Below are 25,158 nucleotides of genomic sequence, written 5' to 3'. Positions count from 1 at the left end.
TTTTTGCTAATTCGTTTTTCCCCCTCTAGGTCCACGCATGAACAAGCCGTTGTTTTACGATCTTCCAAATCGAGTGGCTCTAGTCATAAATTTATTGTTTTGGAATCATGCGCTAAGGGTGATTTGGTTTTTGTTGTATGGAGTATGCGGCATTGTCAATTTATGGTCGTCCAAGATTCACCTAGTTTATATTTTGTTCATGGCGATAGCTTAGAAGCATTAAATTTACGTCTGCCGCATAATAGCGAAGAGCCTACGATACCTATGCCTTACTATGCCATAGGACGTGTGGTAGATAAGGAATATTGTCAAGCGCGTAAGGTTAGTTTGTTTTCTCTTGTGCCTACATATCGATGTTAGTAAATATTGTGATATTTTTCAGGATGAAAATCGTTATCGTGTTAGCAAAGGCTCTAAGTTCTATCGTATCAAATTGGCTCCATTGCAGACCAGGCAATCATTGAAGCGTGATCGCGTTGAATGTAAGTATAAATACCAAAATGGGGGGAACAATCGTAGGGATACAAAAGTCGAAAATGGACTCTTTGTAAACTTCTAATCGAATAATCGACTTTTCATAGTGAGCGGAATCTACTAATCGACGTTTGATGAAAACATAAAGAAGTCGACTTTCCAAAAACCTAAAAGTTGAAAGCCAACTTTTTCAAAATTACATTTTGACAAAGATTCCAAAGAAATAAAATTTTGACAAAATTAAAAAAAAAAAAACAAATTTTGACAAAATTTTCTATAGAAATAAAATTTTCTATAGAAATAACATTTTAAGAAAATTTTCTATAGAAATAAATTTTTGAGAAAATTTTCTATAGAAATAAAACTTTGGGAAAATTTTCTAAAGAAATACAATTTTGAGAAAATTTTCTATAGAAATAAAATTTTGAGAAATTTTCTATAGAAATAACATTTTGAGAAACTCTTCTATGGAAATAAAATTTTGACAAAAATTTTTTTAGAAATAAAATTTTGACAAAATTTGCTATAGAAATAAAATTTTGACAAAATTTCAAAACAAAAAAAAAAAAAATTTGACAAAATATTCTATAGAAATAAAATTTTGACAAAATTTTCTATAGAAGTAAAATTTTGACAAAATTTTCTATAGAAATAAAATTTTGACAAAAATTTCTATAGAAATAACATTTCTAAAAATTTACTATAGAAATAAAATTTTGACAAAATTTCAAAAAAAAAACAAAATGTTGACAAAATTTTCTATAGAAATAAAATTTTGACAAAATTTTCTATAGAAATAAAATTTTGACAAAATTTTCCAAAGAAATAAAATTGTGACAAAATTTTCTATAGAAATAAAATTTTGACAAAACTTTCTATAAAAATAAAATTTTAACAAATTTTCTATAGTAATAAAATTTTAACAAATTTTCTATAGTAATAAAATTGTGACAAAATTTTCTATAGAATAAAATTGTGACAAAATTTTCTGTAGAAATAAAATTGTGACAAAATTTTCTGTAGAAATAAAATTTTGACAAAATTTTCTATGGAAATAAAATTTTGACAATATTTCCAAAGAAATAAAATTTTGCCAAAATTTCCAAAGAAATAAAATTTTGACAAAATTTTCTATAGAAATAAAATGTTGACAAAATTTTCTACCGAAAATTTTTTTGTATGGTAGTTTTTTGGTAGAATTTTCTCCAAATTTTGGTAGATTATTAGGGGCTAATGTGGTTGAAACCACATTAGCCACCTGTAAAAATCCCGAAATCATTTTGTAAAAAAATTAGAAAAGTCGACTTTTTGGTTCACATTCGAATCTCTATACTAAACCCAAATTTTTATTATTTTCCCATTTACAGCATTCACCATGTATATACGCCGCTCAATATCACAATGTGAGTCTCATAACTTTGCGGCCATAGCAGCTGCACCACATTCATCGTCAATGTCGGCAACAACATCAATGAGTGTTACGTCGACATACAATGCGACTACAACGAAAGATATTGTCGATGGATTAAGTGGTGCAGAAGTATTACCTCCTTTAGCTACATCACCCATAACTGTTATAACAACCACAGCCGCCAATCAAGGTATGGCAAATAGTAGTGGACCTCAAATGCTCTCATTTAAGGAGCGTACAATGAGTATAACAAGTGTAACGGAGGAAGATGATGAACCTGTGTCGTTGCTTAGTGATCGTTGTCGCTATATAAGCGTTAGCGAAGAGGATGAGAATGCTATAGCCGAAATTGGGGAATTATCATCGACCACGGAGGCAACGCCGAGTATAACAACAGCAATAACAGTTCCCACACTAGGAACATTAGCAGCAACAAATTTACAACAACCAACTGTGATAACAGAGCAGCCAACAGCAACAGCCAGCAAATTGGAATTAGATTTAATGTTGGCCTCTGCTGATATAAATACAACAACAACAACAGAAACAACACCACAATACACTATTATTACAGAAGAAGCAGCAACAACAACATCATTAAGTGAAACAGATATAGATACTAATACACATATTAATCGGGATTTATCCTCGTCCTCTTGCTCCTCGCCAATTAAAACTCGTAATACAAACGCTCCTTTATATTCGGAGGTGACAGCTGGAGTAGTTGGTAGCAATAATAATAATAATGACGAATATGGAGTAGGATGTATGCCACAAATTACATTACCTTTACCCGATCTACAACCATCACCGCAAACAGCAGCTATATTTATAACACCACCTCCATCGTCTGATATGACAGAAAAGGGATCACCGTCTATACCAACATCGATTGGTACTACAAGTGAGGATTCAGATGAATATAGATCTTTGGAACCTAAAGATGAAGCGGATTTTCCGATATCCGAATAGTGTTGAAATTCATCATTTCAATGCTATATGCTCTTGATATTGCTACCGCTACCACCACCACTGAAGTCACTACATCATCTACCGATAATAGCAATAATGCAAACGATCACCATGATAGGGATCAATAGGGTAATGTCGATGGTGAGCATGGACGTTGGCAACGATGACGACCAATAACAATGAAAATACTAACGCACAGACAAATCCGCCTAACTGGAATGAAGCTATTTTCGTATTAATTTGATTTATCGATTTTCGAAAATTACAATTTTAACATTCTATGGTTACAATATGCAATGGCTAGAATGTGAAAAATGCAGCGTTTTCAAAATGTATTGCGCAAATTTTTATTTTTACCGATGGACAATACTATAGACATGGTGCCTTTCAAACGGCATTTTAATTTGTGTAGGTCTAAACGCTGGTGTAATATTTTTTTGTAGAATCTAAATCAACATTTTTCGCTATTTTATATTTGATCTTACAATAGCGGGATATTAATTACTGGGAACGTGTTATAAAGATAGATTTTAATTGCATATATTTTCAAACCTTAACTGACATTTCTACGTAGAATTACATGAGATATAGAGATTGGCCTTTAGGGCCCTGCATTACGAATTTTTGGAATAAATAAAAAAATAATATCGATAACATTCGAAAATGATTCTCTTTTGTTCTTTGAGAATTATGAAAGACAATATGAATTGAGATACCCCACTGAATATGGACAGTTTAAGTTTGATATGCAATCTCTGTTGCAAGTCGATAAGGCAGTTGAGATTGCGATTAAATTCCAGTTTTATGCAAAATAAAAAAATCCGTAAATTTTTTATGGGTTTCACTGAAGAAGTATTTGGGGCTTTAGTATTTAACTGGAAGATAAATAGCCGTATAAAAAATGTCGTCTACGTTCAACTGCTTTATCGACATTACAAATAATCGCCAACGTTTAGGAAACGAATTTTTGGAATGAATAAATAACAAACAAATAAATTTTTGCGAAAGAAACTAAGAATTTGTATGCAGCTCTTTCGAAATTTTCTGTTGCAAGTCAATAAGACGATTTTGTCATCGATAATCGATAACATCGTCTTCAAAAAAGTTTCGTTGGTAAAAGTATAGCTATAGCAAAACTTTCACAAAATGTCTACCGATCTTTGATGAATATAACGAAGAGCATTTAGTATTAAGAGGTAACTTTGTGAATGCAAAACTAAATGGATGTAAAATGTCTTGGGTATTATTGTTGCGATTGCGGTTAAATGCCAGTTTTATTCAAAATCAAAAAAAAACATTTTCTCTGGGTTTCAAAAAAAATTGTCGTATGGATACACTGTTTTATCGACCATACGAATAATAACCCTTGTTCAACCAGAATTTTTGGAATATATAAATAAAAAATATCGGTAGCATTCGAAAATGATTTTCATATGTCCTTCGAGAATTATAAACGACAATACGATTTGAATATCAGCATTTTAAGCTGGATTCTTTCCAAAATTTCTGTTGCAAGTCGGTAAGGCAGTTTTGGTATATGTTTTGTGTGGAGGAAAAAAAACGAATAATCGATAACATTGTCTTAAAATAAATTTCATTGGCACAATGTAGAGATATAGCAAAATTTTCACCGGTCTTTAAGGAATAGAGCATTTAGTATTAAGAGGTAAATTTGTGAGAAATAAAATCGCTATAATGTCTCCGCCAACATAACGTCATAAAGCTTGTGGGTATCAAATATTTTGGGTCTTATTGTTACGATTGCGATTGAATTCTAGATTTATTCAAAACCAGTTTATTTCCTAACAAGCCTCACATATGTATGGGTTTCATTAAAGAAGCATTCAGGGCTTTAGTATTTAACCGGAAGGTGAACAACTGATTTATCGACAAACACTTAGTCGTGTTTGTACCGAGTTTAAGAAACGATCCTAAGTAGAGCAAGGAAAAAACTAATGCAAATCAATTGAAAATCTCAAAAACGACTATAATTCCAGTTATGCGGACTAGTCTGTACACAATCTAGGTATATAGTGAAGCGAACGATGATTCTCTTATAATAATAAGAATAATAGAAAACAAAAAGGAATACCTATTACTAGTACTCTACTATTAACACTATACTACACCTTTAATGTTGTGCGCTGCTATTCTCTCAATGTTTACAAAACCGAAAACATCTAAACAAACAAACAAAAATCACAATACATTATAATTATAGTATTCATATACAAAAATATGGATGGATAATGCTAACAATAGACAACTAAAACAAAAGAAAGCGAAAATTATTTAAACAAAACAAGAAGAAGATGTTGGATAAAACTACATGTATTTGATGAAAAGCCACTTTTCCAATTATTCTGTGACAACAAATTTAATGTAGCTGTTATATTATAATCAAAAAAACAAAAAACCAGAATTATTTTGCCATTCAATTTTATCTTGTCCAGTTTTAAAAATATTGAAACAAACGAAATGAAACCATGAAACAAGAACACAAAACAAAAGAAAACGAAGACACTCAACAGATTGTTTATCTTTTTATTCTCTCTTAAAAATAAAACAAAAACTAACAATAATATATTATTAAAGACACCCAAATCAAACACTACTGAACACCAAACATTTGAAATATGCTATACGTAGTTCAGTTTTTTTTTACGAAATCGGTTAGGTAATCTCTTTCTAAAAGGGTTTCTTTTACCAAATCCAACGTAAATATTGCCACAAACAACGCATGTACACGCAATGGTCTCCACACACACACAGAATTAATTTCGTATTTTTTTAGAGTTTAAAATTTAAATTAAAATTTTTTTAAAATTTGTGTGTGTATAAGAACCTAGAAATCAAACAAACCACCTTCATAACCCCTCTACACCACCACCACCACCTAACTATATATCCATTAAAAGAAATTAGTTTATATATTAAAATATTAATTTTTTCTACTTTAATTAGTGTTATTGGCATAGAAAAACAAGGACGATATTTAAGAGAAAATTATATTTAATTAATGGTAATTTAGTATTTTTATAATTATGCTTCAAAAAAATTTTTGTTTTCAATTTGACCCATACCCAAACTTTAACTTAAGGGCCCCTTACCATCCTACTATTCCCTTTTTTCCTTCTCATACAAAAAAAAATAATAAATAAACAAAACCACAAATTTCTTCAAGGAATAATGTTTGAATTAAATTTATCTACAAAACAATAACTAACACAAAAAAAAGAAAAAAACGAAATTTTTATAAAAAAAAGTAACAAAATTGTTTATTTTTAATAACGACGTGATAGCGCTTCAATTTTTCTTACAAATTGTTCCAGTTTTATTAGGGTTTTTGTTTGTTTTCTAAGCTACGAAATAAAATTGATTATTTTTGAAAAAAAAAAACAAAAACAAAAATTAAAAATAACTTATGCAAATATCTTTTGTAAATAGTTTTGTCTATTTTTTCGATTGCAAGAAAGTACATTCAATTTATTATTTAAAAAAGAAATGAGATAATGTTTAACAATAAATGAGAATATGTATATAGTAAAAACACAAGAACAACAAACAACACACTTAAAAATATATTTGCTTTAAATAAGAAAAAAAATGTAAAAGTGTAATAAAAAATCAAATAAAAATAAATAATATTAAATTAAATACAAGTTGAATTTGTTTTCTTCTAATAGATGACGGTAAATTACTTGAATGCAGGCAAAAGAGTGATTTGGAGTGATTGCTGCAAAAAAGGGGACACAGAGAATGAAAACACAAGGGGACGTAAAGTTCTCTTCTGCGAAGAAAACAAATGTCAACCGTATAGATGTCACACAATGCCTGGAGCTTTGATATTACCGACGTTGCGGTCGGTGACTTTATAAATTCTTTATAAAGTCTTTATAAATTCTTTATAAAGTCATCGGCAGCTATAATTTCAAGTTGTCTGCCAAAAAATTTAATGGAATGAAAACATTTATAAAAAAGAACATTTGTTACTCAAAATAGGTTCTATGTTAAATCCCATTTTCATTACGTTTCGTAAACCCGGCAGAGAACTGAACTGAACTGATAGATTGATAGAATTCTTGATGTTTTGGTAGATTTTGCTGAATATTTATCCCCAACTAAGAGGTACTTCACAAATTGCCTCTAGAAATAAAATTTTGACAAAATTTTCTAGAGGAATAAAATGTTGACACAATTTTCTATAGAAATAGAATTTTGACAAAATTGTATATAGAAACAAAATGTTGACAAATTTTTCTATAGACATAGGTTAAAGTGGCAGCCCGATTAAATTTCAGGCTCACTTAGACTATTCAGCCGCTGTTCTATAGACATAAAATGTTGACAAAATTTTCTATAGAAATAAAATTTTATTCTGATTATTAATTTTGTTCGGCTTGAGGTCATAGAAACAATCGATTATTGATTTGTTTTAATATTTATTTCCAATATTTCGGCTAGTGCCACTAACCATCTTCTGGGATTTTTTATCTACATAAAATACAAAAATTAAATTACTTTTAATGTTCACAAATCACAATATTATTTTAGATATAATATATTGAAAATATTGAAAATAACTAACGTGAATTCGTGTGATGCTGTTCGTTCTGCAAGTCACCGTACACTAAGCTTCGTTTGTGTCGATGCTTGTTTATGATGTGTCGATACATTCTCGCGCATGCTTTCGTGTCTTTTTTGAAATTCATACTCTTGTCAGGAGAGAGATCTATTATATTAACCCTTTAATGCCCAAGCCCCCTTTAGGCGGTCTTCATTTAATAAGGAATGTTTTAGTAAAACACACCTGAAGAGAATAAAAAATGGGTAAAATAAATAGAAAACTTAGTTAAAATTGTTCAAGAGGCCTTGCAGCATATACTGAATTTTACCGTATAAATTGTTCTTTTTTAGTTTTCTTGCTTTCGTGTCGTTAACATTGAAAATTTAATCAGCTGGCAAAAAAATTGGGGCATAAGAGGGTTAAGCATCTCAAGAGTGTATCTACGCCTATGATTATTCTCTTGAACAAGTATCTCGACGTCTGTGTCGTTGGACTTGTGTCCTGTTGTTGCACAGTGAGCTGCAAGTGCTGTTTTTTGCTCTACTGATTTGCCTACAGCTTTAAGGTCTGATTTATGCGATGAAAGTCTTGTCTTAAGTTTGGTCATTGTAGTGCCAACATATGCCATTGGGCATATGTTGGACTTGTCTCCTGTCCTCATTCTTTATTTTTGACTTTGTGTTGCTGAATAATTCCTTTACTATTCTCGATGTGCGTGAAGCAATTTGAATCTTGTCCTTGTTATATACGTCCGATTTGAAAAAACGCTCTGAGAATCATTCAACGTAAGTCATGGGTTTGTATGACTTATCCTTTTTATGTTCCGGCTCTTCAATTGTCTTATTTTTAATGCTTTCGTCAAGTGTTTTATTTTTAACGCGATCTATTAGTCTGCTTATTATTATATTTGTAAAATCGTTTGTGGTCAATATTTGTCTTATCTTTATTTCATTCTCCTTGTGGAATTCTGCATCACTTATCCTTAAGATTCGATCTATAAAATTGATTGCTGTCATATGGATTATACTTTTATTGTGTTTTGAATTATAATTTATTAGTCGTCCAGTTGCTGTTGGTTTTTGATACCAATTCAGCCTCAAACAACTATCATCTCTCAGTATGTTACAGTCTAAATATGGTAGCTTGTTATCCTTCTCTAACTCCATTGTAAATTGTATTTGACTGTGGAATGAGTTTAATGCGTCAAGAGTACTTTCCACGTCGGTTTTCTTTACTATCGCAAATATGTCGTCCACATATTTTGTTATAATTCGAGGTTTCGGTATCTTGCTTTTAACAAAATTTTCTATAGAAATAAAATTTTTACATAATTTTCTATAGAAATAAATTTTTGACAAAAACTATAGAAAATAGTAATAAAACTTTTACATTTTCTGAAGAAAAGAAAATTTTCTATAGAAACAAAATTTTTTATTTTAAAGTTTTTATATAGAAATAAAATTTTGAAAAAATTTTCAATTTTCTATAAAAATAAAATTTTGACACAATTTTATAAACTTTTGACAAAATTTTCTATAGAAAAACAATTTTGACAAAATTTTATATAGAAATAAAATTTTGACACAATTTTCTATAGAAATGCAATTTTGACCAAATTTTCTATAGAAATAAACTTTTGACAAAATTTTTCTATAGAAATAAAATTTTAACAAAATTTTCGATAGAACTAAAATGTTGAAAAATTTTCTATAGAAATAAAATATTGACAAAATTTCCCATAGACATAAAATTTTCGTAAAATTTTCTATAGAAATAAAATGTTGACAAAAATTTTCTATAGAAATAAAATGTTTCTATAGAAATAGAAGTTTGACATTATTTTCTATAGAAATAGACTTTTTGACAAAATGTTCTATAGAAAAACCATTTTGACAAAATTTTCTATAGAAATAAAATTTTAAAAAACTTTTCTATAGTAATAAAGTTTTGACAAAATTTTCTACAGAAATAAAATTTTGATCAAAATTTGGTATAGAAATAAAATGTTGACAAAATTTTCTATAGAAATGAAATTTTGACAAAATTTTCTATAGAATTAAATGTTGACAAAATTTTCTATAGAAATAAAATTTTGACAAATTTTTCTATACAAATTTCGTTCTCTTGTCTTTTATTCTCTCTGGGGGACATATAACCATCGTTGCCACAGTTGGTAGAATTCTACCAAAAATAGTAGGTAGTTTTTACTGTTTGGTAGATTGATAGAATTCTTGATGTTTTGGTAGATTTTGCTGAACATTTCTCCCCAACTAAGAGGTACTTCACAAATTGCCTCTAGAAATAAAATGTTGACAAAATTTTCTACAGAAATAAAATTTGGCACAATTTTCCATAGAAATAAAATTTTGACAAAATTTTCTATAGAAATAAAATGTTGACAAAATTTTCTATAGACATAAAATGTTGACAAAAAATGTCTATAGAAATAAAATTTTGACAAAATCTTCTATAGAAATTAAATTTTAACAAAATTTTCTATAGAAATTAAATTTTGACAAATTTTCTCTAGGAATAAAATGTTGACAAAATTTTTCTGTAGAAAGAAAATTTTAACAAAATTTTCTATAGATATAAAATTTTTACATAATTTTCTATAGAAATAAATTTTTGACAAAAATTTCTATAGTAATAAAATTTTACATTTTCTGTAGACAAACAATCTTTTTTTAGAATGCGTATTTTTTTAAGGAATGCAGTTAGTAAAAGAAAACAAGAATCCGGCCAAAAAATTTTGAAAAAAAAATTAATTATTATATCCATATCTCGCGAACTATTAGACATTTGCACACGCACGCAGGTTTAAAAATCCTATCCAGCCAAAAAAATCATGGAAATCAGCTAAACTTAGAGGAAAATATCTCAGCTTTCCCAAAAAAAAAATATGTTGATATCTTCATTCATTCATTCAAAAGTTGCAAAAATTATTTCTAAAAAATAAAAAAAACGATTTGGAACCACTGTGCGACGTTCGTGCATGCGCAAAAACCTTTGCACTTTTTGTTTCTAACTTTTTTTCTATTGGTTAAAGCTCATATGCATGTTTATCATGTAAGGTTTTGAGATCGTTTTTCAGATCATTAGGCAATTGATATCACCATGACAGTGATTTCGTCCAATACAAATCCATGCCGATTTCTACCACTACCATAGCATTTTACAAAAGTATCGTTTCAGATCTACCAAACGGCCAAGGCATTCAGAGATAGACTTGTCTCAATAAAACTCAATAGACTTAATTTTTATGCAATGATTTATTTAAACTTACATATACGTACATATATATATTCGTCAAAGCATTTTCGAAATACCTGCAACTATTTTATAAATTTCAAATTTTTTGCTTATCTATCATATATATTTGTTGTTGTTGGTTTTTGTAAAATGGATGAAAAATAAAATGTCTCAATTATGTCAACTTTTTGGTGCAGTATGTCCACAATCTGGTTATTCATGATTTTCAATAAAGAATTGAGTACCATCATCGTTTGCAGCAGCCTGTATATTTTTAACGGTTTGCTGATGTGTTATAGTGCCCAAATGTTGTTCCAATTGATGTTTACGAGAAAATGTCTTGTTACAAGGTATACAACTGAAACGATAGTTTCGAAAAACAAAAAAATATCAAATTATAAAATTTGTACTATAATTTCCATTGATGGGGAGGTTAGATTAGTACTTACGGGAATGGTTTTTCTCCAGTATGTGTTAGCATATGGCTCTTGAGAACATTGGAATAGGTAAATGATTTACCGCATGTTTGACAAGTAAATGGACGCTCATTTGTATGTATTCTAAAAATTAAAAAAAATATATATATATGTAGACAACTTTTAAATTAAAATAATTTCGATGTACATAGCAATTTGATATACAAACTACATATTAGAACAGGATATATGATACGAAGTGTTATCGTTAACGAACGACCATATAGTAAGTATATTCATGATGAAATGTCAAAGCATACTGAGCATCTTTCTCTTTGACACCATGTCTGAAATCCCACGTGATCTGTCAAATACTAATGCATGAAAATCCTAACCTCAAAAGAATCACCCTTTAATTCTTTTTGTATTAAAATATTTTTTATATTTTTAAAATGAAAAAAAAAATTGATAAAGTAATCTAAATTTCTGAAATCGGGTGGGTTCAACGTAAAAAACTAGAGGTGCCAATATAATAGGCATTTTTTAGTTATGTGGTATCACAATGGGCAGATTAGTCTAAGTGAGCTTAAAATAAATCGGGCTGCCCTTTAATCTAACCTAACACCTTTTTGACTATTGCTCCGAGTCCAAGCTGGACGAATGTAATTACCGGCATTTTTTGTCCTTTTCTGTGCAATTTCTTTATTCAGAGTAGAGAACATACTCGCATATTTTTTACACCTTACCTTTCTCTCTAAAATTGTACGAATGGAAAGGTTAGGTTCGGTATAGTGACTGCCCGATATTTCAGGCTCACTCTGACTATTTAATCCAATGTGATACTACAATTGGCGAACTTCTTTTTTATCAGTGAGTGCTGTCAATGACTTTTTATAGCCGAGTCCGACCGGATGGCATTTCACTTTGCGGTGAAATGCATTTAGAGAAGCTTTGAAACACTCAGAAATGAAAAGTCCATCGGATTGGTATTTGGCCTCTGCGTAGATAAAATGAAATAAGGAAGGTGCTGAGTATTGCTGGCACGGTTGCCACAGTTGGTAGAATTCTACCAAAAATGGTAGATTGTTTGGTAGATTAGTAGAATTCTTAATACTTTGGTAGATTTTCTATAGAAAAAAATATTTGACAAAATTTTCTAAAGAAATGAAATTTTGATAAAATCTTCTATAGATATAAAATTTTGATAAAATATTCTATAGATATAAAATTTTGACAAAATATTCTATAAAATTTTGACAAAATTTTCTATAGAAATAAAATTTTGACAAAATTTTCTATAGAAATAAAGTTTTGAAAAAATTTTCTATAGAAATAAAGTTTTGACAAATTTTTCTATATAAATAAAATTTTGACAACATTTTCTATATAAATAAAATTTTTACAAAATTTTCGATAGAAATAAAATGTTGACAAAATTTTCTATAGAAATAAAGTTTTGAAAAAATTTTCTATAGAAATAAAGTTTTGACAAATTTTTCTATATAAATAAAATTTTTACAACATTTTCTTTATAAAATTTTCTATAGAAATAAATAAAATTTTGTACAAAATTTTCTATATAAATAAAATTTTGACAAAATTTTCTATAGAAATAAAATGTTGAGAAAATTTTCGATAGAAATAAAATGTTGACAATATTTTCCATAGAAATAAAATTTTGAAAAAAATTTCTATAGATACATAATAACATTTTGACAAAAGTTTCTATAGAAATAAATAAAATTTTGTCAAAATTTTATTTACATTTATTTATATAGAAATAAAATTTTGAGAAAATTTTCGATAGAAATAAAATGTTGACAATATTTTCCATAGAAATAAAATTTTGAAAAAAAATTCTATAGAAATAACATTTTGACAAAATTTTCTATAGATATAAAATTTTGACAAAATTTTCTATAGATATAAAATTTTGACAAAATTTTCTAAAGAAATAAAATTTTGACAAAATTTTCTATAGAAATAAAATTTTGCCAAATTTTCTATAGAAATAAAATTTTGACAAAATTTTCTATAGAAATAAAATTTTGACAAATTTTCTATAAAAATAAAATTTTGACAAAATTTTCTATAGAAATAAAATTTTGACAAAATTTTCTAAAGAGATAAAATTTTGACAAAATTTTCTATAGAAATAAAATTTTGACAAAATTTTGAGAAAATTCTTATAAAAATAAAATTTTGAGAAAGATTTCTATAGAAGTAAAATTTTGAAAAAAATTTCTATAGAAATAAAATTTTGATAAAATAACATTTTTGACAAAATTTTCTATAGAATTTTCTATAGAAATAAAATTTTGAAAAAAAAATTCTATAGAAATAAAATTATGCAGGAATTATGTTAGGTTAGGTGGCAGCCCGATGTATCAGGCTCATTTAGAATATTCAGTCCATTCTCTCTCTCTTATCACTGAGTGCTGCCCGATTCCATGTTAAGCTCATTAACAAGGGACCTCCTTTATATAGCCGAGTCCGAACGACATTCCACATTGCAGTGAAACCACTTAGAGAAGCTTTGAAACCCTCAGAAATGTCACCAGCATTACTGAGGTGGGATAAACCACCGCTGAAAAAGTGTTTGGTGTTCGGTCGAAGCAGGAATCGAACCCACGACCTTGTGTATGCAAGGCGGGCATGCTAACCATTGCACCACGGTGGCTCCCATGCAGGAATTATCTATAGAAATACAATTTTTTCATTTCATTTTCATTTATTTCACACTGTAATACAATAAGCCCAACGGGCCAATAAACTATATTACAAGTTATCAATAGTTGATATGCATAATAACAATAATAAACGTATATAATAATATCACAAATCCATTATTAGATATATAAGTATATATAGAAATAGCCACGGCTCCCCAGCCGCAATATTAACGAAATCAATAAAATTCAAAAAACAAAATTCATAGCCCAATCAGTAGTAACAGACTATTGCCCACTGTTAATGTGGTCAATAAGCTTAATTTTAAATACCCTCTTTGAAAAAGAAAAATTGCGCAAAAATAGTGGCAGTCGATTCCACAAACGCGCAACTCTCACTAAAAATGATCGTTCATAAAATTGACTGTGCATATTAGGAATCAGAATCTGGGGGTTCCTACTTGTCCTGGTAAAAACAAAATAACTTCTTAAAAGGGGTGGCAATCCAGACTTAATAATCCCGTAAAAAAGGGTCAACAACTTAACATCAACCAGTGAATCAAATGGAAACCCCAAAAATGATGATACAAAACGAGACACATGGTCATGGCGTCGAAGTCTATATACATAGCGAACAATAGTATGTACAAGTTGGCGAACTCGAGAGAAGTTAGATGCAGATGTACCAGATGTCACTTCCAATCCATAGTACACATGAGGCATAAGCAACCCTAACGCTATCCTCTTCCTAATATTGCAGGGAAAATAAGTATTCGTGGAATATAGTCTACGAAGCAGTAATATGATCCTGGATGTAAGTAAATTAAAATGGGCAGAAAAATCAAGTCTATTATCAATTGTAACACCAAGACATCTCATGCTCTCAACAATGTCAATCCTTGCACCATCATAACAGATAACAAACTCAGGATGTGTAGCCCATTGCGAACCGAAGCACAATGCTTTGCTCTTATGAGCATTAATATGCAAACCATTATCATCCAGCCAACATTTAATGACGTCCATAGTACGATTGACCTGACTCTGTAACCCTTCAACACTAGTACAACTAAAGAGTAGATGAATATCGTCAGCGTATAAAAATGGTGTGCAATACGAGTTATCAATGTGATTAACAACATCATTTATAAAAAGAACGAACAGAAGAGGTCCAAGTATGGACCCCTGGGGTACTCCAGAGGTAACAGAACGTATAGACGAATTCACTCCACTAATACAAACATATTGACTGCGGCCTGAAATATAGGAATTGAAAAGCCTACATGCTGTAATAGAAAATCGATAGTTAGTGGCTAGTTTCCGTATTAGTTTATGGTGGTCAATGCGGTCAAAAGCCTTAGACAAATCTAATGCAACCAAACTACTACATAACCCAATATCAGTAGCACTTCTTATAGCATCAGTCATATGCAGAAGATTGGAGGTAGTACTGTATCCATTTCGGAACCCATACTGATGAGAACTAATCATATCACAATCATTAACAAAGTTCAGAGTAGTCTTCAATATTATACTTTCAAAAATTTTAGATAGTACAGGCAAGATGCTTATTGGGCGAAAGTTATCAATATTACCAGATCTAGCCGTCTTAGGTACGGGAACCAATTTTGACATTTTCTACAGAAATAATATTAACAAGGGACCTCCTTTTTATAGCCGAGTCCGAACGGCATTCCATATTGCAGTGAAACCACTTAGAGAAGCTTTGAAAACCTCAGAAATGTCACCAGCATTACTGAGGTGGGATAAACCACCGCTGAAAGTGTTTGGTGTTCGGTCGAAGCAGGAATCGAACCCACGACCTTGTGTATGCAAGGCGGGCATGCTAACCATTGCACCACGGTGGCTCCCATGCAGGAATTATCTATAGAAATACAATTTTGACATTTTCTATAGAAATAAAATTTTGAAAAAAAATTCTATAGAAATAAAATTATGCAGGAATTAATTATCTATAGAAATAAAATTTTGACAAAATTTTCTATAGAAACAAATTTTTGACAAAATTTTCTATAGAAATAAAATATTCTGTCCAAGTAACCCTATGTTAAACAAGAATAAAACAGTGTGACAGTCTTACTTAACCTAACCATCTCTCATATCATTAAATGCTGTCTAATTCAATATTTAGCTCAATGATCGTTTAGCCGAATCTGAAGGATTTGTAAACATAACCATAGCAATATGCAAACCCTTGTCTTTTTTTCATAAGAAATGTACGAAGACATTTCAAAATCCGCGACGGAATATCGTGACGGCTAGCAGCATGGTGCCAAAATAAAATCTATTCCAATTCCTTGGCAGCAGATGGGATAGTGTTACCATTGCTTATCAAATTTTTAATTCACCACTAGGCATTGTTGTTGCCTGGCCACGTGGAAATTGTTGTATTTTGAAATATCTCAACAAGCATACATAGCATGTTTTTATTCAACTCCATTATTGAATATTAAAAAATCATGGTATTTTTAATTTTGTTTAAAAAACGTTTCGCCTATCGCTGTGGTTATGATTGCACACTTATGTGTGATACTAGATATTTGTGAAACCCATTTTTTGTTTATTATAAATAGGAAAATATTTAAGCACTAGCAACTAAACTATCGGCTTTGAAATCTATTTTTAATTTATAATTAGCCACTCAATTAACCCTAAAAAATAAAAAAAATCCGAGAGGATAAAACCACCATTGAAAAAATGTTATGTTCTACTGAAAATAAATTTAAGCAATTAGCCTTTGCCAAATGGATGACTTTATAACCTTAATTCCATAGTATAAAAAATCTAAATGCCTAGTACAGTAATATCAATAAAAACTAACTCAATAGACTATATATTGTTAACATAACTAGTATGTCGTTTACTTTATTTTATTATGGTACACTAACTAAGTTATGTACTTTGTAATTCTATTTGGGGATTTTTTTTTACTTATTTTTTGAATGAGATTGAATTAAAAACTAAAACAAAAATTATAGGGATGTCAATAAAAAATCCATAAAATATGCATTAAACTTATTGAGGTTGACTGTTGTCTATTATCTGGTTATTAGTGTCACTCATTTGTACAGTATATTCTGTACCATCTTGGGCTTGAATTGTCTGCGGGAGTAAATTTTTAACAGTTTGCTGATGTGTTATAGTACTTAAATGTTGGTCCAATTGATGTTTACGTGAAAATGCCTTGTTGCATGGTACACACCTACAAAGATGTCCAACAAATAAAAAGACAAGAGGATGAAGATCAATCTCAAAATTTTTCTTTTGGAATTAATAGAAATTTACTTACGGAAAAGGTTTATCACCGGTATGTGTTAACATATGGTTTTTTAAAACATTTGAGTAGGTAAAGGATTTACCACATGTCTGGCAACTGAAGGGTCGTTCATTTGTATGTATTCTATAAATGGTAAAACATTGAATAGATTTGTAAATTGCTTTAGTCATTAGTTGTAATTTATTGAAGTTTTTCTTATCCCTAGGGAGGTCTCAAAGGTATTTATATTGGTGGGTTTCTCTTGGCCTAAGAACAATAATTGAAAATACTATGGAATTAAGGCATTACTGTGTAAACTCAGAGGTGGACATACATTCTGGACTTTTTTTGTTAGAAACATTTCTGTTGAATGAATGGTAATCAAAGTCTATCCTTTCTAGGGATTTTTTCTTTTTTCTTGTATGAAATTCCTGATGGATTTTATAATCCTTTTATTACTTTAATAATTACAATAAATTTTTTTGCTTGATTTTTTCTTTTTTCTTGTAAGAAATTGCTGATAGATTTTACTATCATTTTATTATTTTAATAATCACAATAAAAATGTTTTGCTTGATACTAAAAAGTGCATTTAGTTTTCATATATAGATTATAAGTACTTAACCTACGAAAAATAAAAATAATATTGTAGGAAAGTAGAGATAAATTTTCCGACAATGATGTAAAAAAGAAATATATTTTTTCGTAATATCGGGCAATACAGGCTTTTATGACTTTCTTAGTTTGTGCCCTGCAAGTGACTTTAAATTTTCGATATAAAAAAAGAGCACTTTTCCAAACCTGGAGAGTAAGATGCATTAGCCTTATTCGACCAATTTAACCATAACTATGATAATACAAACTTGTTAAGATTCAAGCCAATATTTTGTACTGGATTCTATAACAATAATAATAGAAAACCAAAAGGTTTTTCAGTGATGGTATATTTGCAATGCTTATAAGATGTCCGAGAGTGCTTGTAGTGTTGCTAGCATTGCGGGGGTTTTTCCCCAAATTGGGGAATTTCCATAAATTTGGGGATTTTTTCGAAATGGTTTCCGTCCAATAACTAAGGTTTAAAATAATGGTTTACATGAATTTCTTTTTAATTCCACACATTAAAGAAGTGAATCGTCAAAATTAAAAAAAAAAATCACTTTGCACCTATTTATTCCACGGTATACAATAGGATGCAAATGGAACATTTCGAACTTGAAACGAACATAAGATTTTATTTTAGTGGCCCATGTACTAATTTATAATTTTACTCAACTAGACATTTTGCTATAATTGTGAAATCATTTCGCGACAACTCGGGCCTAAATGTGTTCATCACTAATCTCATAAATATAGAAATGATGAACATGCTTCACTTACATTTTGATCTACCACCCAATTTTATTACTTTAGTATTTAGATGTAAATGTTCGTTCATATGACGAGCGATCTTCCATTTCTCGACCATTTGGAAGACGAAATCTTGATCTTATTGCAGCCCGCAAGTTGGTATGACATAAATTTGATATATTTTAAATTTTTTCTTTATTTATTTATTTTAACTCATTTTACAACCAAGTCCAAATTGCCATATGTGGTTACAGAGATATTCATCATAAAGAAAATACATTAAATTTTACATTTTTAGTTAATACTGACTTTCTACTGCGGAGCCTATTTCTTTTTTTTTTTTTTGTTTCATAAAAACGTGGCAAAAATTTAAAGAAATTTTTGTGAGAAATTTAATTTTATTCGGGGATTTTTGGGGAACGGCAGCGTCCCAATTTGGGGACAAGATGCAGAAAAATAATGGCAATACTCAGTGGTGATTACACACATAGAGTGACCGTTAGTTAGCCTATTCATTTTTATAATTGAATGGAAATCTGATAATAAATAAATAAAATAGTGTTACATGACACAGCATTCAGTTATAAGAGAGAAGTTTACCAAGTGTGGTATCATAAGGAATTTTTTAGGCTATAACTTTTCTTACGGACAAGGGTAGATCGACTCAGAACTTTACCATGATTAAGTGTATAATTAATGGTGTCTGAGACCAATATTACAAAGTATTAGCAGCGTAATGACAAGGCATTGATCATGTGATCGACTTTAGTTTAAAAAATATTTGCACATCCATATATGGGATATTTTGTGTAGCATTGTGTAATTGAAAATTCACTTTTCTACGCCCATTTACTACAATTATGTATACACATATTGGTATTTCAATCTAGATTATAGTCAAATTAACCCTATTTAAATGTGAGTATATATGTTCGTGTTTCCAAGTAAAAAAAATAGAAATACAAGAATATAAATGAAATCGATTCTTATAAATTTAAGATATTTAAAAAAATGGATCAACATTCCGATCTATAAGCTTTCAACTACTCGAAATATTATTTTCTAGAAAAAAAACAACGTAAATATTGTTAGTTTTCTCCTAGAAACGCAAACATAATACCCCACATAATGTAATACAGATGACGTACCTTTCGTGTTTTATATTTGTACTCCTGTCAGCAAAAGTACGTCCACAGAAACGACAAACATATGGTTTTTCACCTGCCAATTAAAGAATAACTCACTGAATATATTAAATATTTCATATTTTAAATGACAATCTTACCTGTATGAATTCGAATGTGACGTCCAATTTCCGAAGGACATGTAAATTGTTTTCCGCAAATTCTGGAATAAATGCAGAATTATTTAAATAAGGGAAATATTTTGAAATATGTATAAATAAAGTAAATAAATAGTACTAGTACAAAATTTTATGAGTGCCAGAAAACAACAACAAAATCAAAATTTCTAAATGTCAATTTTTTAATATTTGAAATGATTCAAAATTTAATTTTTTAAAACTTTAAAGTGTGCAACAGACTTTCAAAAATCGCTTGTAAAATTATTGCGGGAAATATATTAAAGGAATTAGTATGTGCTACTCTACAGAAAATTGTTTACTTACTCGCATTCAAATGGCTTTTCGGCACGATGACGTCGCATGTGCATGTTCAATAAACTACGTTTAGCATAGATGTTACCGCAAACTTCACAGATATTTGTCTCCGTTTCATTTTCATTCTTCCTTTTACGCCCGCGTACTTTGGGTGCTTGCTTTTCATCCTTAGCTGTTTTGTCTTTTTCAATTTTTACTTTAGCCTTTTTGCCAAATTTAGTATCTACTTTTGGTTTTCTCTTTTTTGGTATGGGCACAAACTCGTCATCATCTATTAATTTTTCAATTTCATTCTCCGTATCGCTATCGTCCAGATGTTCTTCGCCATCAATTTCGTCAATATCCTGTTCTTCAACTGCAAAAAATTCTCCATCCACTTCATCATCACTATAGCCTGGTTTTTCCTCGTCCAATTCCTCAAAATCAACATCTTGGCCTTCAATAAGTTCCGATCTGAGATCGAAAAACATTTCCTCACTTTCCTCCTCATCGTTTACCATTGATTTGGACTTATTACTTGAAGAAGCAAATTCTATAGGTTCCGTTTTCAATTCAGACTAAACAATTGATAAAAAATTAGTTTTGAGGGCATCGACATTTTTACAAAAGATAGATAGTATACGAACTTTTACAATAGCATCCAATAAGGCCTGTTCACTGGACTGACACATAAGGCGGAATTTGTAGGATGTATTTAGTAAGTCCAAACATTGAAAACATATCATACTGGGAAATTCCTCGTGGGGCTTTAACTATACGAATATATAAACTATAAAAAATTTCCAAAACAAAGCCTATTGCCAGTTCGACAAACTTACCACAATTCCTCCACATTCCTCGATACGTTGAATAATTTCAGCACATCGAACATTTTTCTCATCAAATAATGGTTGCATTATTTTATTCATTTTATCCTCGGACAAACATATACGACACATTTTATGAATAAGCATTTTGATTGCTTTTTTCCTCGTCCTATCCTCTAAATATTAATTTGTAAATGGTAAAATGTCAGTACCACAACCAAACAAATATCAAATACCGAATAACTATTGTAAATTGTTTATTTCCAGAGTTGTTAAAATGCCAGTGTTGCCGTACCTGGCATGTACTAAATTTAGGACGAGTCTATTGATTAAAGATATTGACAACACCAAGCATGTTTTGGGCTTTGAAATGTTTTACCTTTATAATGCGCCGTCCAGATTATAAGTTTATCCGGACGAGTGTTCGTGTCGCACATATCCCAAATGTTTGCAACACTATAAGTTATTCTCGAAGACAATCGATATTGTTGCTTGTTTATGGGATCGGTAACACATTTATCGATATTTTACTTACCTCCGAAAATTATTACCGTTCGGCCACACTGTAAACAACAAACACAGGTATTCCGTCCGGAAAAACTTATAGCCTGGATGGCGCATAAGGGAAACATTCTTTATACTGTGTTCACGCCAAGCTTGTCTTGGGTTTTGAAATAACAACATGGAAGCGATTTGTATCGAGTACTAAAACAGGTCCATTATTATAGTAATGAATACAAAAATTTCCCTTAACAAAAAAATTAAAAGATTCAAATATTGTTATATATGTACGAATAAAAATAAAATAAAATAAAATACAAAAAATATGAAAACAATATTGGGAAATTTGTTTTAAAATACCACAATTTTTGTATTGTTACTTGTTGATGAAATCTTCTGATAAACTGTTATCGACAATCGTCGCGGTTGTACCGAATCTCTTGCCGAAATACAAAGTTAGCACATGTTTGTAACTGAACATACATCTTTTACAATTAAAGGAATTTTCATGAAATCAAATAGATCATTCAAATAAATTTAGTTTTTCTTTCGTTTTTTTCACGTGTTTTCTCCGTGAAAATTCAAAAAACCTTAACGTAAAAAGTACAAAAATAAAAATGTTAAACAAGCTTCAATTTAATAATATGGTAAGAACAATTTTCAACAACAAAGTGAAATTTCTAACAAAATGTTTACTTCTGCAGGTCATATCCAACAAAAAGGGTATACAACAGGCCCGGATACAAACTATCAATAAATTGGTTCATAAAATACGAAAGCTTAAAACTCTTCTGGATAAACGACCGAATGACACTAAATGTAAAGAAAGAATTAATAAATCAACGGAAACCATGGAACAATTGAAGGTATGTTGAAGAGATGCTCACTAATTTAATGCGACGACAAGTTCATGACAGCCGTGAACTTGAGCAACATTCATGAGGACATATAATAAATGGCACCCTACAGTCGTATCCATTGTACGTGTTTCCAAGTCAGTATTTCTGTTGTAAAATGTACTCCTCATATAGGATTTAACGTCAATCTAATATGAGTGATTTATCCTTAATAATACTGTTCAATAAAAATAGACCCACAGTTCTTCAAACCAATTGATTCGTTAAATACAATAGAACGGATAATTATTTATGTAAAAATTTTATATAAGAATTAATCCATTTATATTTGCAGAAATTCAAGCGTGTTGAAATAATGAAGTCTGTATTGCTATTGGAAAAACCACCTGCTGCAGTGATAACTAATGGTCTGTCGACCCCAGAAGAAATGGCTGTGGCTCTGTTAGCCATGAATAAAGTTATGCTGGGGTTAACTAAGAGATTTAGAATGGAACTAAAATTGGAGGACTCGCAAAATAATACTTGGAGAGATGAGCTGAGGGAGAGCAGCAAGAGGAGAAAGAAAATTGAAAGAACAGAGGAGAAAAAGCGAAAAAGATTGGAAATGAAGGAACAAAAGATTGTTGCTCGTAAAAGGCAAGAATGGATGGAACAAAATTGCGAAAATGTCAATAAAGACGAATCCAAAGATGGTCCCATCTCAACAGTGGGTGAATGGAAGATAGAGGATATCCCAGAAAAAGATGATCAACCTAAAAAGAAATGCCAAACCAAGCCTACTGAAGAAACTTCCCATGATCTGAAACTCCAGATAAAATGCCGTAAAAACCAAACGGTTCACAATGAAAATAAAGAAAAGAAGAAAACTTGTGCTGGTCAAAGAAAAAAGATTGATACAACGCAAAATGCCCATTTAAAGGAAAATGTTCATTCAGAGGATGATGAACCAGAGAAACGTAACTCCATAGTCAAGGAAGAAACAATATACTTACCACAAGACATTGATTCAGAACAAGAGAATGAAGATATTGCCGAAGAAACTCATGTTGTTGATCCATTCTTCGTTACTGAAACTGGTGAAAATTATCTATCCTCAGCTGTATCTAGTAGAATCCTGGAAGATAATGAAAGTGTTGAAGGTGAAAAGAATTTCCACATGGCAAAATTGAATGGTCATGCAAATCATAAGGACTTCCGCGAAAGGAGAAAAGACAGGGATACGGGCACGTATTTCCAACAACGAAATAGCCATAATGATAATCATTTTTCAAGGCATGATAAACGAGTCGGGGAAAAACAAAGTAGGATGCAAAACAAATCGAGAAATGATAGAAGTTTCCCAAAGCAAGAAAGTTGGAACAATAATATCAAACGAAAGGGAGAGAGAGACGTACAGGGTCAAGACGAAAAACTACATCCATCATGGGCGGCTAAACAAAAACTAAAACCAGTTATAACAAATTTCCAAGGAAAGAAAATACGTTTTGATAATGATGAGGGCCATCAAGCATCTGGAAATAGGGGTACAGCACTTAATACAACAAAGAATACACCTACTCCAAAACCAAACACAGAGTCATTACATCCATCCTGGCTGGCCAAGCAGAAACTTAAACCTGTTATAACTGCCTTCCAGGGCAAGAAAATATCTTTCGATGACGAATAAAAATACACAAAGTGATGTCTGAAATATGACTTTTTTTAATAACAACTTACTAATTTTATATTTTTGGTACATAGTGGCCTCTAATTTTATCTGAACTCTTCAATTTGTCTATATCAACATTCGGATATTTGCGTTGCAATACATCTATGTCCATATTGGGATTGCGTCTGAGCAACATCATAACCTCGTTACGGGATCGGCTGAAAATGTAAAAATATTAATGATAAATTAATTATTAATGGTAAATGATTCCTATTTCACTTACTTTTTGGCTTTACGTTTCTCGTTATAAAGCTTTTCACGGTAGTGCAATAAGAACTTTCGAACAGCTCGACCTCCATAGCCTAGGGATCTGGACTTAATCCATTTGACGTTCATATAAGGTGGTAGAACATGTTCTGACGATCTATTTTATAAAAAAAGGAACATGAACATATATTTCTCATTGAAAAAGTTTACAACCTACTTGTACATATAACGTATACCCAAGCTGTTAGCAACCAATCTTTGTGGTCGTTCTCCTGTTTCGCCAGTTTCCAACAAATGATACGCCTTATTACGCTCTCTAACGACAGTCTCCAAGTTGGTCATGGAAATTTTCACTTTATCCAAACGCTCTGGACTGGGGAACAATTCCATTTGCTCATTACATTCATGTTCCATTGTCAATAGCATATTCCGCTCTTTTAGTAATATATACCAGAGCTGGTGCAACTCCTTGTTCGACTTGATGCGTAATTCATCCAATTTCCAAGCCCTACCCACCTTAACCTCATTTTCTGGCCAGTTTTTGGGATCGTCGAAGAACTGCATTAAATCGTTCTTGGAATGAGTTGTAGAAAAATTTCGAACTGCCGCTGATGTAAGACCAACATTCAATTGTGGATTGGTCTTACTGTGAACTCTTTAATAGAAAAATGTAGTTTGTTACATAAAATTTTGTCAATCAAAATTCCCTACCTTAGTAAATGAGAAATATTTCTGGAAGAATTTTGGAGCGATAAATTTCCTATGGCTGCACAGCATATCTTAACACTTTGTGAGACATTAATAAATTTATTAAAGACGGACATGGTTATACCAAGTGGCACTTGTTCCTGGCCAAGAAATGCCTACGATATTGTACACAGCTGTTACAGCTCTTCGAAGTGTTGCCAGATAAGGGAATAGAAACAAAATTGGCAATAGTTGCCGGATTTTCTGTAAAACTTGTGAATACAGTACTTTAGGTATTAATCCATTTGGACTCAAGATTAGTATGGACTAGTGTTAGTATATGGTCTCTAACAACCATTGGTCCACATCGGTCCAGAATTATATATAGC

The 25,158-nt window shown here is 30.5% G+C and overlaps 4 protein-coding genes across 10 annotated transcripts in view; 2 read left to right on the top strand and 2 right to left on the bottom strand.

The window, feature by feature from the left end:
• Positions 1-6,047, top strand: part of Atg17 (autophagy-related 17) — a 52,014-nt gene extending 45,967 nt beyond the window's left edge. For all 7 annotated transcript variants that reach the window (XM_075289800.1, XM_075289796.1, XM_075289794.1 and 4 more), the window contains 3 exons: positions 30-321; positions 383-482; positions 1,842-6,047. In XM_075289800.1, the coding sequence (XP_075145915.1) occupies positions 30-321; positions 383-482; positions 1,842-2,857 (1,408 nt within the window). In that variant the 3' untranslated portion in view covers positions 2,858-6,047. The remainder of the gene's footprint in view (positions 1-29; positions 322-382; positions 483-1,841) is intronic.
• Positions 6,048-16,607: 10,560 nt separating this feature from the next.
• LOC142223452 (uncharacterized) overlaps positions 16,608-25,158 on the bottom strand; it is a 51,270-nt gene continuing 42,719 nt past the window's right edge. The window contains exons 22-33 of the mRNA XM_075293339.1: positions 23,725-23,851; positions 23,649-23,678; positions 23,562-23,597; positions 22,198-22,355; positions 22,007-22,123; positions 20,822-20,990; positions 20,630-20,755; positions 20,013-20,560; positions 19,671-19,732; positions 19,534-19,606; positions 17,072-17,182; positions 16,608-16,984 (exon numbers count right to left, since the gene is read on the bottom strand). Coding sequence (XP_075149454.1) covers positions 16,798-16,984; positions 17,072-17,182; positions 19,534-19,606; positions 19,671-19,732; positions 20,013-20,560; positions 20,630-20,755; positions 20,822-20,990; positions 22,007-22,123; positions 22,198-22,355; positions 23,562-23,597; positions 23,649-23,678; positions 23,725-23,851 — 1,744 coding nt within the window. The 3' untranslated portion in view covers positions 16,608-16,797. The remainder of the gene's footprint in view (positions 16,985-17,071; positions 17,183-19,533; positions 19,607-19,670; positions 19,733-20,012; positions 20,561-20,629; positions 20,756-20,821; positions 20,991-22,006; positions 22,124-22,197; positions 22,356-23,561; positions 23,598-23,648; positions 23,679-23,724; positions 23,852-25,158) is intronic.
• Positions 21,797-23,857, top strand: Rlb1. Its single transcript, XM_075289787.1, has 3 exons — positions 21,797-21,957; positions 22,015-22,176; positions 22,502-23,857. Exons 1-3 carry the CDS (start codon positions 21,928-21,930, stop codon positions 23,831-23,833), a joined length of 1,524 nt encoding a protein of 507 aa, XP_075145902.1. The 5' UTR covers positions 21,797-21,927; the 3' UTR covers positions 23,834-23,857.
• On the bottom strand, positions 23,846-24,994 carry mRpL47 (mitochondrial ribosomal protein L47). The gene is made up of 4 exons (XM_075289790.1): positions 24,794-24,994; positions 24,300-24,737; positions 24,099-24,239; positions 23,846-24,033 (listed from the first exon to the last, which is right to left on the bottom strand). Exons 1-4 carry the CDS (start codon positions 24,904-24,906, stop codon positions 23,889-23,891), a joined length of 837 nt encoding a protein of 278 aa, XP_075145905.1. The 5' UTR covers positions 24,907-24,994; the 3' UTR covers positions 23,846-23,888.

The sequence above is a fragment of the Haematobia irritans genome, chromosome 1 (assembly GCF_050003625.1).
Source record: "Haematobia irritans isolate KBUSLIRL chromosome 1, ASM5000362v1, whole genome shotgun sequence".
Taxonomy (NCBI): domain Eukaryota; kingdom Metazoa; phylum Arthropoda; class Insecta; order Diptera; family Muscidae; genus Haematobia; species Haematobia irritans.
This window is presented reverse-complemented; position numbering and strand designations above follow the sequence as displayed.

Bases quoted from the DNA above. Each gene is read 5' to 3' on its own strand.
- Rlb1 (XM_075289787.1), top strand. From the start codon at position 21,928: ATGTTAAACAAGCTTCAATTTAATAATATG. The intron at 21,958-22,014 runs GTAAGAACAATT...TTACTTCTGCAG, and splicing joins AGCTTCAATTTAATAATATG to GTCATATCCAACAAAAAGGG. The intron at 22,177-22,501 runs GTATGTTGAAGA...TTATATTTGCAG, and splicing joins AAACCATGGAACAATTGAAG to AAATTCAAGCGTGTTGAAAT.
- mRpL47 (XM_075289790.1), bottom strand. From the start codon at position 24,906: ATGTCCGTCTTTAATAAATTTATTAATGTCTCACAAAGTGTTAAGATA. The intron at 24,240-24,299 runs GTAGGTTGTAAA...TTTATAAAATAG, and splicing joins GGTATACGTTATATGTACAA to ATCGTCAGAACATGTTCTAC. The intron at 24,034-24,098 runs GTAAGTGAAATA...TTACATTTTCAG, and splicing joins GAGAAACGTAAAGCCAAAAA to CCGATCCCGTAACGAGGTTA.